This window comes from Lonchura striata, chromosome 1 (assembly GCF_050655825.1).
Source record: "Lonchura striata isolate lonStrDom1 chromosome 1, ASM5065582v1, whole genome shotgun sequence".
In the NCBI taxonomy this organism is placed as follows: Eukaryota; Metazoa; Chordata; class Aves; order Passeriformes; family Estrildidae; genus Lonchura; species Lonchura striata.
In genome coordinates this window covers 19,411,356-19,424,923 of record NC_140703.1, presented here as the reverse complement: position 1 = coordinate 19,424,923, position 13,568 = coordinate 19,411,356, and the positions used below count along the sequence as shown (strand labels likewise).

Sequence of the window (13,568 nt, the reverse complement as noted above, 5' to 3'; positions counted from 1 at the left end):
TGTTTTCCCTGGACTTCTCGGCTGCAGTGATTCATCCCGGAGGACACGGCCTGGCTGCAATTCTGCTTTTAAAGTGTAAGGAAAAAAAAAAAAGGGAATAAAAAATAAAGGATTTGGGGCAATTTTTCCAAGGCAGGGTAGAAGGATGCTGGGCATCCCTGTGCTGTCCAGGGGAGCAGCAGCGCTGGGGGCAGTGCCAGTGGGATGGGGAACGCAGAGCTGTAAGATACTCATCTCCCAAAGAAACAAAAATTCCTCCTCTAAATGCACAGTGGGGCTTTTCCTGTGGGATTTTCACTAGAAATCGGGGCTTCCACCAATGACACTGGGGTGAGGGGCTCTCCCCTCTGACAAAATTCGAAGCTCAGGATTGTGCTGGTGCATCTCCTGCATCCTCCCTGTGCTGCTGGCAGCATCCCATGGATCCCCCCTCTCCATGCCCCCTTTCCCACCTGACTGGAGATGCTCACCCCAATTTAACCCTCCCCAAGTACCATCCATCCCCTGGCACGATTGCAGAGCCCTTGGTCTGGGGCAGAGCTGGGGGCTTGTGGCCCCCCGTTTGCTGCCAGCCTTTGCCAAGGCCTGGAGCAACTTTCACCAAATATGGAAGGTTTTTTTTGCCTCCCGTTTTCAGCACGCAGGCCACGGCCCAAGAGCACAGCTTTCCAGATGCTGAGGTCAGCCCAGCTCTTCTCCCCTCCCCCTGCTCCTTCCTTGCTGCCTCCCAGTGGGCTTGGCCCTGCACCCACTGGGACAGGAGTAATTCCACTCCCTCAACTCACTGGAATCCCTGGATCCCCCACCCGCATCCTCTGCTGCTGGCACAAGCCTGACCCCGCACCCCACACCACCCCAAAAGCAATGGTTATGAGGATTTTGGGGGACAAGGAAGCCAGGGAGAGGGGTGATGGCACTCCCTGCCATCACTGCTGGATGCCAGGCTGGCACAGGTGGGTGGGAGGTGCCCTGGCTGCCTGGTGGAATGGGGCCAGAAGTCTTGGGACAGCCAGGAGGGAACCAGCCTGGCAGGCAGGGAGTGATGGGCACAGGAGGTGTCTGGTGCCCAGGAGCTGATGGGGATCCAGGTCACCACGTGGAGCCAGAATTCCAAGCACACCCGAAGCCAAGAGGTATCCAGGAGTCAAAGATGATGGATGCTCAAAAGCTGATGGCTGCTCAGGAGCTACTCTGCATCCATGGGCACCCAGAAGCCAATGGGGACTCCCTGGGTACCCAGGAGCTGATGGATGCCCAGGATCCCAAAGAGACTCTGGGCACCCATGGATCCACAAGCATGAAGGAGCTGAAGGACACCCAGGAGACACTCCCAGGCTTACAGACATCCAGAGGCCATGGGCACTCAGGAACTGATGGATGGCCAGCATCCAACAGGTACCCAGCAGTCCACGGACACCCAGAAGCCACTGGGCGCCCGGAGGGGATGGGGATGCAGGAGCTGATGGAATCCTAGGATCCAACAGGTGTCAGGAGTCCATGGACACTCACAAATCCAGAACTACTCACAGGCCCCCATAAGCTTATGGCCTCTCAGGTGCCAACCAGTACCAGGAGTCCATGGGCACCCAGAAATGTCATCCAGCTGCTGACAGGTAGCCAGGAGCTGACAGATGGATTCTTAGGATAAGACAGTGCTAGAAATCCGTGGGCACCCACAAGCACATAGGAGCTGATGGACACCCAGAAGCTGATGGAGGAGGTAGGAGACCTGAACACCCTGTTCCATGCCCCTGCCAGGACCTCTCCTGTCCCTCCTGCCTGGATTCATGTCCTGGAAGCAGCTGAGATACAAGCAGCAGCCTTCACCCAGCTGTGCCCCACAGACTCCCAGTGCCTGCTGCTCCGTGGGTCCCCTCACCCTGCTGCAAACAGGACAGCAGGGATCTGGGGATGGGGGGGAAGCACGGACCTCGCCAGGAACGCCCACAGCCCACGTCACATCACAGTCAAGGCGAGAGGCGACAGCTTCCCTGCCCTGTCACTGTCACAGCACACCCTGGGGTGGGGGGAGTGGGGGAGCAGGGGGTTTCAGCATCCACTGACCTGTGCCAGGTTTGGACGATCGAGGGACGAGCTCCCTCTCCGCTCACCGAGGCTCTGAGCCATCTACATCCCATCTCACCGGGGTTTTGGGCAACCCAAAAAAAACCAAAAGGACCAAACCCGATCCCCTACTGCTGGCGACGGTGTTTCTGCCGAGGGGTCAGGATGAAACTCTCCCGAAAAAAAAAAGAGCAAGAAGAGGGATGCCAAATCAGGGCAGGCCGATGAGTCTGCTGCTACTCCAGCTAAAAAAAGCAGGAAACCATATCCCAGGCTCAGAGATGCCAATCTTCCCATGCAAACAACTCCCTTTTTGTTTTTTTTGGAGAGTATCGGAGGGCTCGGGAACAGGCAGTCACAAATAGCAACTCCACGGCACCACCAAGGAAAGCTTCTCCAGCCTCAGGGACCATGCAGAGATGCTGGAGACCCCATAGCAGCATGGTGGCTTCTCCAGGGGGCACCTGGTGGTGGCTGTCCCCTCACTGGGATGGTGACTCCTCCAGAGGAAACCTGGTTGCGGGCACTACCATGGGTGTCCTCTTTCCCAGCACATCCATGCAGGGATGTCCTGGTGGGGTTCACAGGTGTCCTGGATGCCACTGGTGGGCTGGAAGGTGGTGGTGGCCATCTCCTTGATCCCAAAAGGGGACAGGCCTGGGGTTTCCAGGACAACAGAGGACACAGGGGTCACACAATCCCAACATCTGCTCCCTCCAATCCTTCCAGCACTCAGATTAAAGGGATTCTACTCAAAATACCCTGCACAAGGTACAGGGGAGCACCAGGCTTGGGGACAGCCCCCAGCTGCACCCAGGAATGGCAGTCATGAGGGCAGGAACTGCACAGACTGGGATCAGCCTCCTGTTCCCCGGAAGCTGAGCGGCTCCAGCAGGAATTTGCACAAAGAGTGAGTTACTGGAATACTTTTACCCAGATGCTGATTTTTGTTCTCCTTCCCACTGGCCGGGCCGCAGTTCCCAAAGAACCAAAAGCAAACACACTATTTTTAGAGAAGAGTTCATTTACTGGAGCCATTCCCTTTGAAATTCCTCACTCATCCTCTCCATAGAAACCAAGGGAGTCCGGAGAAACAGCCCCACCGGGACCAACCATCAGAGCTTTAAAAAGAGCCACATTGAGGGAGAGGGGGTGGAAGTGACTGATTCTTCTTCACTGGACACATCCTGGCCTGGAAGCACTATGGTGGAAATGGCAAGGCTTTTGTTTTGGTGGGCTCTGTCTGTACAAGCCAGGCTAAATGCCTTCAGGAGGGGACATCCTGGAAGATGGACCATGTTCCCTTGGAAAATCATGCCTGGATGGCGTGTGGGGACTGTTGTCCTGGATAGGTGCTGGGAATGGGTGGAGAAGGATAGCTGGATGGGAGCCTGGACATGGATGGAGACTGATGAAGATGAGAGGAGATGGATGAAGATGGATGGATGGATGGATGGATGGATGGATGGATGGATGGATGGATGGGAGGATGGGAGTCTCCTTCCCTGTTTTCCAGGGCATGCCCTGAGAGAAGAGGAAACTGTGCTGCCCAAAGCCCAGCGCTGCCTTGCTGCACCTTCCCTTCGTGTGAGGGCACCTCCTTCTCCATCCTGGATTTAGGAGAAGCTCCTGCTGCAGCTCTGAAGCTGTGGGATGCCCCATGGGACCTGCTGTGACCTGGTGAGAGAGCTCAGCAAGGGGAGACCTCAGCACATCACCCCTCTGGACACTCCCATCACACAGGGATCAATATCCATGGGAAATCTCCCTCTTCAGAAATACCCCTGGGAAAGGCTCTAAATCAGAGAATGAAAGTATCACAGAATGGTTTGGACCAGATGGCACCCTAACTTCATCTTGTTCCTACCCCCTACCATGGGCAGGGACACATCCTACTAGAACAAGCTGCTCTCAGGCCCATCCAGTCTGGCCTTGAACATTTCCAAGGATCCCATAACCCTTGCAATGATGGATTAAGGCTGCAGGAACAAGCCCTGGGAAGCTTTGAGCTTCCATCCCAGCTGGGTTTGGCAGGAGGTTACCTGGAGGTTACATCACAGGGAAGCTGACCTGCTGCTTCCCTGGCAAGAGCAGATGGAAGAACAAGGCCACCTCCTCCCAGAAGCTTTGGAGGCATGTGATTTTCCATGGAAAAGCCCAGGCATCTGTGCACAGATGCAGGCGGGATGCAGGCAGGCTGCCCAGTGCATCTCTGAGAATATATCCCTGCACCAGGGCCCTCTCCATACCCCCATGTGTGTATCCCTGCACCAGGGACCTCTTCCCTTAATAATATGAATTATTTAGAAATGCCACTAGGTGCACAGCTTCATCTTGGGGACCTGCCAATGTCCCCATGGCAGCACCAGCCAAAGCTCCAGGAGGTTCCTCATTTTAATTATGATGCTTGATGGTTTCATAGCACTTTGCAGCCCATGATCGGAGAAGACAAAAAACTAAACCTAAACTGGTCCATCAGGCAAAAACCACGGCCAAATTCCCCCCAAATTCCCTTTGTGAGTGTCCCATACATACCTACACGTCTCCATACCCCCTGCATGTGTATCCCTGTACTCCAGGACTCCCTGTGCAGGGATGCACATCCACACAAATTCCAGGGATTTCCCTGCATGCACAAGCTCCAGAACCAGCCTCTCCTTGTGTTCCCCAGCCCCAGGGAGCTCCTGGTGCCTCCCAGCTGCAGGACTGTGGGTCTCTCTACAGGCTGCAAGCCCAGCTCCTGCCGAGCCCGTTCCAGCCTCCCACCCTCCTGCAGTCCCTGGATGCTGCCAAGAGCCTGACCTTTGCATCAGGCAGCCACGGGCCAAGGCCAGCCCCCAGGACCAGCTCAGCCCAGGGCTAACCCTGTCGCTCCAAGGCTGGATCCCGCCCCGCCAGCACAGGCCTCAAAGGATGCACATCCCACGTGGATCATCCCCCCTCCGGTGGAGCTGGCTGCCTAATTAATTAGAGGCTCTTAATTAAAGTGGGGGGGACAAGGGACAAAGAAGCCCTGTTCAAAGCGCTGGCACTGAGGAAGGGAAGGGGCAGAAATGGGCAGAGTTAAGGGGATTTTGGCAGCAGGGAAAGGAAGAGACAAAAACGGGCAGAGATAAGGGGATTTGGGCACTGGGGAAGAGTAAAAATTGGGCAGAGTTTAGGGGACTTTGTCACCAGGGGAAAAAAAGAGGTAAAAACAGGCAGAGTTAAGTGAATTTTGATACCAGGGAAGGAAAGAGGTAAAAAATGGGCAAAGATAAGGGATTTTGGCACAGGGGCAGGAAAGAATAAGAAATGGGCAAAGATAAGGGATTTTGGCAGTGGGAAAAGAATGGGCTGAGTTAAGGGGATTTGGGCTGGGTCACCGTCCTGGACATGCTGCCTATGCCCATGCCATGGATCCCATGGTCAATCCATGGCACTGACAGACAGCATCACCTGATTCCAGCCAACTTCTCCCTGCTCCATCTCACATCCCACCTCTTTGAAGGGCTGCCTGCATGCCTCAGTTTCCCACCACTCCAGCATTTCACTGAGCATGGCAGATCCAGGGACACAACACCCAGGCAAACCATTAGAGCAGGGAGAGGAAAGCCAAGATTTGCCCATTCCCACCTTCCCCCTGCAGCTGCTTTAATTAAAGATTTCCAGTTACACCAAAAAACGAGACAACTCCCAGCCACAGCCCCAAACCTGGGGATTTACAGAAATGGAACAGAGGGAAACTAAGCCCAAAGATGACAAACTTCAGGAATATATGGCCAGTGCATGGATCCAGCCTCTGAGCTGTCCCCAGAGTGAGGAGAAGCTTCTGGAGGACTGGGGATGAGCTGGGAGGAAGGATGATGATGAGGAAAGGGGGTGGTTGACGCAAGCTTCCCTGGGAACGTGACCCCGCCGTTTCCCTCCGGGATCCCCCTCCATCCCTGATGGCTTTTCTGGGCTGTGGCCACCCCGCTTGGGGACCCGCAGGTGGGGAAGGCAGCGGCCAGGGCGCCAGGGCTGTGTTCCCACGACTCCCGTGCTCCCCAGAGGTGCTATATTTAAATCAATATTTTCCTGTTTAGTCCGAGTGCTGCTAAGTCAACAAACACAGCACGACAGTGAGCATACCTAATTTTCCATCCCCAGACAGATTCAGCCATGGGGGGAAGAGAGATCCAAGGGGTTGCCAGTCTGGCAGCAAATGGGCCCCAAATCCATACTAAAATTATCCTAAATGCATCCTGGCTTGCTGCTAAGCTGTGTGGGGCTGCATATGGGTGCACACACATGTGCTCGTGTGTGCTGCCCATTCCCACAGTTTTTGGGATGCTGGAAGCAGGGAAAAGCCTTTATCTTGAGTTTTGGGGTTTTTTTCTCCCACAGGATCTGCCAGAGTGGGATGTGCTGCTATCAATCCCCGAGGAATTAAAAGCCCATCATCAGGCACAGGGGGAAGGAGCTCTTCTGCACCCAAGATGAACTGGATGGCTTCAGCCCCACGGAGAATTGCTGGAAAGCACCCAGGACAAACAGTGCTGCCCCCGAGGGAGAACACCACTTTACCTCTCTGGGCGTAACATGCAAGATGCACCTCTGCCAAAGCTACCACCAAACCACGGGAGCTGGGAAAATATCCTGGGGGAATGATGCTGCAGGGATACTCCACCCCAAGGGAATATTTTGAGGGTGAAAGATTTTGTGGGGAGAATATTTTAAGGGAGCATCACCCCAGAGGTGCCAGACCCCATTATGAATCCCTTCCCAGTACAGTCTGCTGGAGATGGACACCATCTCACTAGCATCACCATGATACAAGATGGATGCTCCCATCCCACAAAATTCTCAAGTGGAGGTGGCCATTTCCCCATAGAGACTCACAGCCTTGCAACACTGGCCCTTTCCATTGAGTTAGGAAGGGGAAAAAAATCTAAAAGTAAAAAATAAAGCTGATTTCTTCTCTGCTGGTCAGGGAGCACATAAATCCCTGTTCCCAGCCAGCCATCCCAGTGCCAAGTTATATCCGGTCCTTGGTGCTCTCACTTAGAATTAAAGCAGCTCCCTTGCAAGTCCCCCTTGGCCCGCCCTAGGCAAAGCTGATGCCATCTGAAATAAAACATCCCAGCTCCACCATCTAATAAATCAAAAAGAGAAATAAAAATCCTGTTTTCAGTTAGGATATGGCTGGAGCACAAAGAAATCCCACGGCAGGAGAGAGATTTGAAGATACAGCTGCGGTGTTGCCCTTAAAAGGGAAAATTCGCACCCTGTTCCCTGAGGCCGGAGGGTTCAGGCAAGGTGAGGAGCAGCATCCTCAGGGTCTGCTGCCACAAGGTGGCCCATCCACCTGAGGACATGCTCAGCCAAACAGGGCTCCCAGGTGGTAAAAATCCACCCAAAATCATCCCAAAGTTGGGATCAGACCAGGGCTGGGGATGTATCAGAGTATGGGAGTCAGCAGAGCATCCCTGATATTTGGGCCATCAGGTACCAGCCCCAGAACACCACAGTGACCTGCCTGAGTAAGAAATATCTCTCTATAAATTATTAAGATAAACCATATATTATATAAACTAAACATATGAATTATTTAGAAATGCCACTAGGTGCACAGCCTCACCTTGGGGACCTGCCAAAGTCCCCAGGGCAGCACCAGCCAAAGCTCCAGGAGGTTCCTTGTTAACCCATTTTAATTATGATGCTTGATGGTTTCATAGCACTTTGCAGCCCATGATCGGAGAAGACAAAAAACTAAACCTAAACCAAATCAGACAAAAAAATGCTGCCAAATTCCCCCCAGATTCACGCAAAACATCCTCAAGGATGTTTCATACAGCAGCCGAGAGTGGCCATCCCATTCTCAGCCACCAACGGTTGTTGTCTGGCAGTGGGGACAACAACAGGAGAAGGAGCTGGATGGGCAGCAGAAATCCCTGGAGAATATTTTGAGGGGAATGTTGCTGCAGGGATGATGGATTCCAAGAGAATAACCTGGGGGAATGATGCTCTGGGGATGCCAGACCCCAGAGAACCTCCTGGGGACTATGATGCTGCTGCAGGGCTGCTGGATCTCAGAGAATACCCTGTGAGGAGGATGCCAGATCCCAAGAGAATACCCTGTGAGGAAGCTGCTGGGGGATTTTGGGAGGATCCAAAGAAAAGCAGCCTCTCTCCACGTGGCTCTGCCCTGGCCAGCAAGGGTTACATGGCCGGGTTCAGCCCCGGAGACTTCACGCTTGGCTGCCAGTGCCTGCTGGAAGGGAATAGTCCAGCCCATCCTCTTAAATCGGTTTGGAGCAGGGGAGAGAGCCCTGCCAGCACCATTCCTGCAAGCTCTCGGCAGATCCCCCACGGGAACGGGTATTTCTGGGCTTCTCCTGGAGCTATTAAAAGCCCCGTGGGTGCTGGCACTGCTGTGCTGCAGCAGGAGGTGATGCTTCCAAGCCCTTCCTGGCACAAACACCCGGAGTGATGGGAACCCAAGTCCATGTTCAAACAACAGCCAAGGGGCCAGCGATGCCAAAAACCCATCCCAGGAAAGATCCCAAAGCACGCAGCTGTAATTCAGGGTGAGCAGAATACCTTCACATCCCCCAGACTGCACCAATTCTTCCCCAGAGATGATCAAACTTTCACCTATCAATCAAATATTCAGTGCATGCACAAAAATATTTTTCCCTCTTCTTCCCATGCACCAACAAGGCAATGCTCATGATCTCAAGTAGAGGGATGGTGTTTTTTAGGAGAGGAAAATGCAGTTTTGCTCAGTAAGGGGTGTAACATGAGGATTCCAAAGCAGAAGGATCATTTCCCAGCCTTCCCAGCCAAGAAAAAGGCAATTTTTGGTTCAGCACCTCAGGGATGGTCAATTCATCAGTACCTTACGTAGCATTACTCAGAGATGTTTATATATAACATAATACATTTCTAAAAGCCTCTTCCACCAAAACTTGTTGCTATTTAACTTGCTTTTTCCCATCCAAAACTGCTTTTTCCCATCCAAAACCCACCTTTTTATCAGGGAGGTTGCCCCAACAAACAAGAGCTCATCCCCTGGGGACCACCAGAAAGGTCTGGGAGGGCTCTTGGCCATCCAGCAGTGCCTCCGCAGATGGGAGTTTGTCCACCACAAGGGACACATGAGAGACCCCCAAAGCCACCAGTGCTTTGGATGGGTGGTGCACCCCATGAAACAAAGGTGCTTTTAGGATGGATGGGCACTTACCACCTGTGGCTTGGTCCTGGGGCTGTGTTCGTCGGGCAGCCGCGAGCACCGGGGCAGCTGGGGCGGTGGGGCAGTGGGTGGCGAACGGGGTCCATCCCCAGGACTGGGGGACGTGTCACCTGAGTTGAGGGCCAGCATGTACCGCTTGGTGACATCCTCCAGCGAAGGAGGCTGGAGGGTCGGGAAGGATTTTCCAGGTGAGCGGCCGGCAGCCGGCGCAGGGAGGTGGCCGTGGTGGCCGGAGGGGACGAGCGGCTCGGGGACGGTGATGGGGATGAAGGTGGCAGGCTCGCTGGTGTGACGGACATGCTTGGTGGCCGGGCGGCTCTTGGCGAGGACAGCAGGCGCCAGGGGCGGCTGGTTCTCCTGGTGAGCTGCGCGGTTGGAGCGCTTCTTGGAGCTGCGGCGGGCGATGCGAGGGGACAGCACGTTGGCCAGTTTGGGGTCAAAGCCATAGCCATGGCTGGTGCCTGGTGCCGTGGGCTGTGCTGAGAGGATGGGCTCGCTGCTGGACGGGGGAATGCTGGGCTCCAGCTCGCTGATGGCCTCACCGGGACCCTCAAAGGTGCCAGGCGCCAGCTCGCCGCGGCGGCTGGGGTCACTCAGAGACTTCTTCTTGATGGTCTTACCGTTGGCCTTGTCATCGCCCAGCTTGGCCATGGCACCGGGCTGGCTGACGATGGTGCGGATGAGGCTGCTGTAGTCCCGGGGCCCATCGCTGCCCAGGGAAAGGTCGCTGCCTGCGCTGCCCGCACTGCCCGCGATGGCGGCAGGCTGGGGGATGCCTGCCTTGGCACTCAGCGAGCCCAGCAGGTTGCTGTCGACTGAGAAATTCTTCGCCTCCTCCACCACCGAGCGTCTCCGGTGAGGCATGGGGTCGCTGAGGGAGCGGTAGGGCTCGGTGCCACCCTCGCTGCCACCCTCCATCCCATTGGCGCCCGCTGACGGGAACTTACGTCGGCGCCGCAGGCTGCCAGGAGTGCTCAGCATCTCGGGTTTGCCAGCCGGAAGGTCTTCAACCGCTGCCGTCGGGCGAGCGGGCAGCGGTGTTTCGGAGTCACCAGCTGCAGGCCCAGCACTGGGCAGCATCCAGGCTTCCACAGCTGCGTGCAGGGCTTGGAAGGGCATCCCCACAGGCTCTGGCTCCGTGACGATGCCCTCGTCCGTCACGCTGGACTCGTGACCCGACAGCTCCTCCACAGATTTACTGTGAGTGAGGTTCTCCTCCAGCTCCACGTCCTTCAAACACTTTTTGCTCTCCACCTGTCCCTGAAGGGTCACGTCTGTTGTCCCCGTCGTCGGTGCCACCACCTCAGCACCCTCCACACCTCCGCTGTCCTTCTGCTCGGCGGCAAAGCCGTAGTCCTGCTGGGAACCCATCCTGCTGATCTTCTCAAACACCTGCCTCGCCTCCTGGATGTACTGGTCCTGGATGACCATGGGGAGAGGATCCTCGTCCCCCTGCTGTTCCCCACCTGGAGCCACCCGGTCCTGGCCGTCCACAGAGGCCAGAAGGAGCTCAGAGGAGCTCTGCTTCATGGTGCTCTGCAGGAAAAGCCGCCGCGTCCCGGATTTTTCAGAGCAGGTGAAGGACTTGGCACGACGTAAAGTGGCCGTTAGGTCCTTGAGCGTTGGCCGCTCGCCCGGCGCCCAGCGGTTTTGGGGATGAGCAGCACCGCAGCCGCCTGGGGAGGGACTGGCAACGTTGGAGCATCCGTCGGAGCCCACATCAAGGCCGATTCTCACCCCCTTCTTCTTCACCTTCAGCTCTGAGAGGTCTGATTTGAGGAAGCTGAGCAGAGTCAGGGTCTCGGTGGCAATGTCGGGGTTGGACAAGGACTTGCGATGCTTGGCCTGCTCCCCTTCCAGCCCTGGCTGGTGCAGGCTTTCTCTCCCATAGTCCGGTTTTGCCTTGGCCACGCTCTGGGGCAGCTTGGGGCGGACGCGGACCCCTGGCTGTCCCCACGCCAGGCCATCGCTGGCCCCGAAACTGGGCGATCGATAGATACCATAACCTGCCTGGAGAGTCCGTCCTTGGCTGGGCCAACCGACTCCAAACTGCTCCTCTTCCTTCAGCGTCTCCGTGCTGGAATAGCGACTGCTGCTGCGTGACCCGCCGGGGCTGCCGAAGGGCAGGATGTTCACCTTGGAGACGCGGGCCACCATGGGCAGCGGGTGGCGGGGGACCACTCTAGCGCAGCCTTCGGCCTCGGAATCGCCATCCGCCGTGCCCTCCTTCTTCTTCCGTGCGGCGCGGGGCCGGAGGGCAGCGCTCTGCCCTTCGCCTTCGCTGCCCGACGAAGCGCGGGGAGAACGGGCTGCCGCGGCTTCATCGTCCCCGTTGGAGCGGGACGATGGGGAGGAGGAGGGTGGTTGCGGTCGAGTCGAGTTATGCCAGGAATGCGGGCCGGGCTCCGGCGGAGCTCCGCGGGGAGAGCGGAGCGCCGGGTGCGGGACGCGGCTGCGGGGCGGAGGCGGCGGGGGAGCTCCGCGGGCGCTCCCGCTCCCACTCCCGCTGCCGTTCCCCATCCCATTCCCGGTCGCCGCCGTCGGCTGCCGGCAGCTTTCCCCGAAGAGTTTCCGCATCGCCGGGACGCTGGGCCAGCGCGGCGGCTCCGCGTTTAACCCCGGGCCCGGCGGCGACGGCGGCGGCGGCGGGGGCGGCGGTGGAGCCGGGGACGGCGGCTGAGCCCCGGCATGAACCGGGCCCGTCGGCTCCGGCTCCGTGAAACGAAGCGAAAGCTGCCGTACCGACGGGGCCAGGCTGCCAAAAGCCCGGCCCGGCTGTTGCTCCGCGATCGGCGCTGAAACTTTCCTACCCGGGAAGAAGAAGGAGGAGGAGGAGGAGGAGGAGGAGGAGGAAGGCGGGGAGGAGGCGGGCAGGAGGCACCGAGCCGCCGCTACCCCCCGGCCGCTGCCCCCCTCCGCCATTGTCGGTGCCCCCCCGCCGCCGCCGCCGCCTCCGCCCGCCCCCCGGCCCCGCCGCCGCCGCCGCGCCCCGGCCCCGGCCCCGCCGCAGGCACCGCCCGGCCCCGCTCCTCCTCCGGGCTGCCGGCGGGCTGCATCCCTCCCGCTTTGTTTTCTCTCTCTCTCTCTCTCCCCCCCCAGCCCCCACCCCTTCTTTTTTTTTTTTTCTTTTTTTTTTTTTTTTTTTTCTCTTTTGGCTTTTCCTCCTCCCTCACCCCCTGCTTTTTTATTTGTTGCATTCAAATAAACTTTCCTCCCCGGAGGCGGGGTTTGCTCCAGCAGAGGGGGAGGGTTGAAGTTTTGATCCCTTTTATAAAATTAATTTTTTTTTTTTTTTTTCTTTAGAGGGGAGGGGGGAGAGGAGGGCGGCTTTGCAGCTGCCCTCTTGCTCCCGGGCTAAGCAGGAGCACCTCACACCCCCCTGCATCTTTCACCCCCGCCCCCATCCTTCGTTTCCCCCTGCATCCTTTCTTCCACACCCCCCCACCCCCAGCATCCTTCATCCTCCTTCCCTTTTATAAAGTGGCTTATAAGAAAGTGGGAGAGCAACTTTTTACATGGGCAGATAGTGATATGATAAAGGGGGACAGCTTTAAACTAAAATAGGGGAGATTTAAGTGACATATTGGGAAGAAATTCTTCTCTGTGAGGGTGGGCAGGCCCTGGCACAGGGTGCCCAGAGAAGCTGGGACTGCCCCTGGATCCCTGGAAGTGTCCAAGGCCAGGTTGGACACTGGGGCTTGGAGCAACCTGTGATAGTGGAAGGTGTCCCTGCCCAGAGCATGGTGTTGAAATTAGGTGGTCTTTAAGATCCCTCCCAACCCAAACCACTGTGTGATTCCCTCCATCCTTCCCAGCTTTTTCTTTTTAAACAGAATAAATAACCAAAAAATGTGAGTGCCAGTAAAAGACTCTTCCCATTGCATCAGATTCCTTCAGACCCTGCTTTGCTACTCATCTCAGGGAGAACACCTTGTTCCCAACTTGCAAGGCTCTGCAGGGAAGCACTTGCCCCGTGAACAGACTTGCTCGTGGGTTTTCAACATCGCTTGTCAGCGCTTGCTATTTGAAGCCTATAACCCTTTTTTCCCCCCCAGACAGCAGATTTATTGCTGGGGATGTGAAAAATTAAGGTGGCTGGGACGGCTGGTGGGTGAGCTGTGGCCTTGGAGACATGGATGGGGCTGCAGAGGTGTTCTGGCCATGTAGAAAATATTGCTGACACTGAAGCACAAAAAAAGGGGAAAAAAAAAATTCCAACACCTCCTGTAAATGGATTTTTCAGGACCTAAAAAGCGCCTGCAGCGATGCCGTGAGATGCTCCACCCCA

General features: G+C 56.4%; 1 protein-coding gene across 1 annotated transcript in view; it reads right to left on the bottom strand.

The window, feature by feature from the left end:
• The window catches only part of ARHGEF17 (Rho guanine nucleotide exchange factor 17), a 30,959-nt gene extending 18,742 nt beyond the window's left edge, over positions 1 to 12,217 (bottom strand). Inside the window, exon 1 of the mRNA XM_031505783.3 lies at positions 9,272 to 12,217. Coding sequence (XP_031361643.3) covers positions 9,272 to 12,202 — 2,931 coding nt within the window. The 5' untranslated portion in view covers positions 12,203 to 12,217. The remainder of the gene's footprint in view (positions 1 to 9,271) is intronic.
• Between the last annotated feature and the right edge of the window lie 1,351 nt (positions 12,218 to 13,568).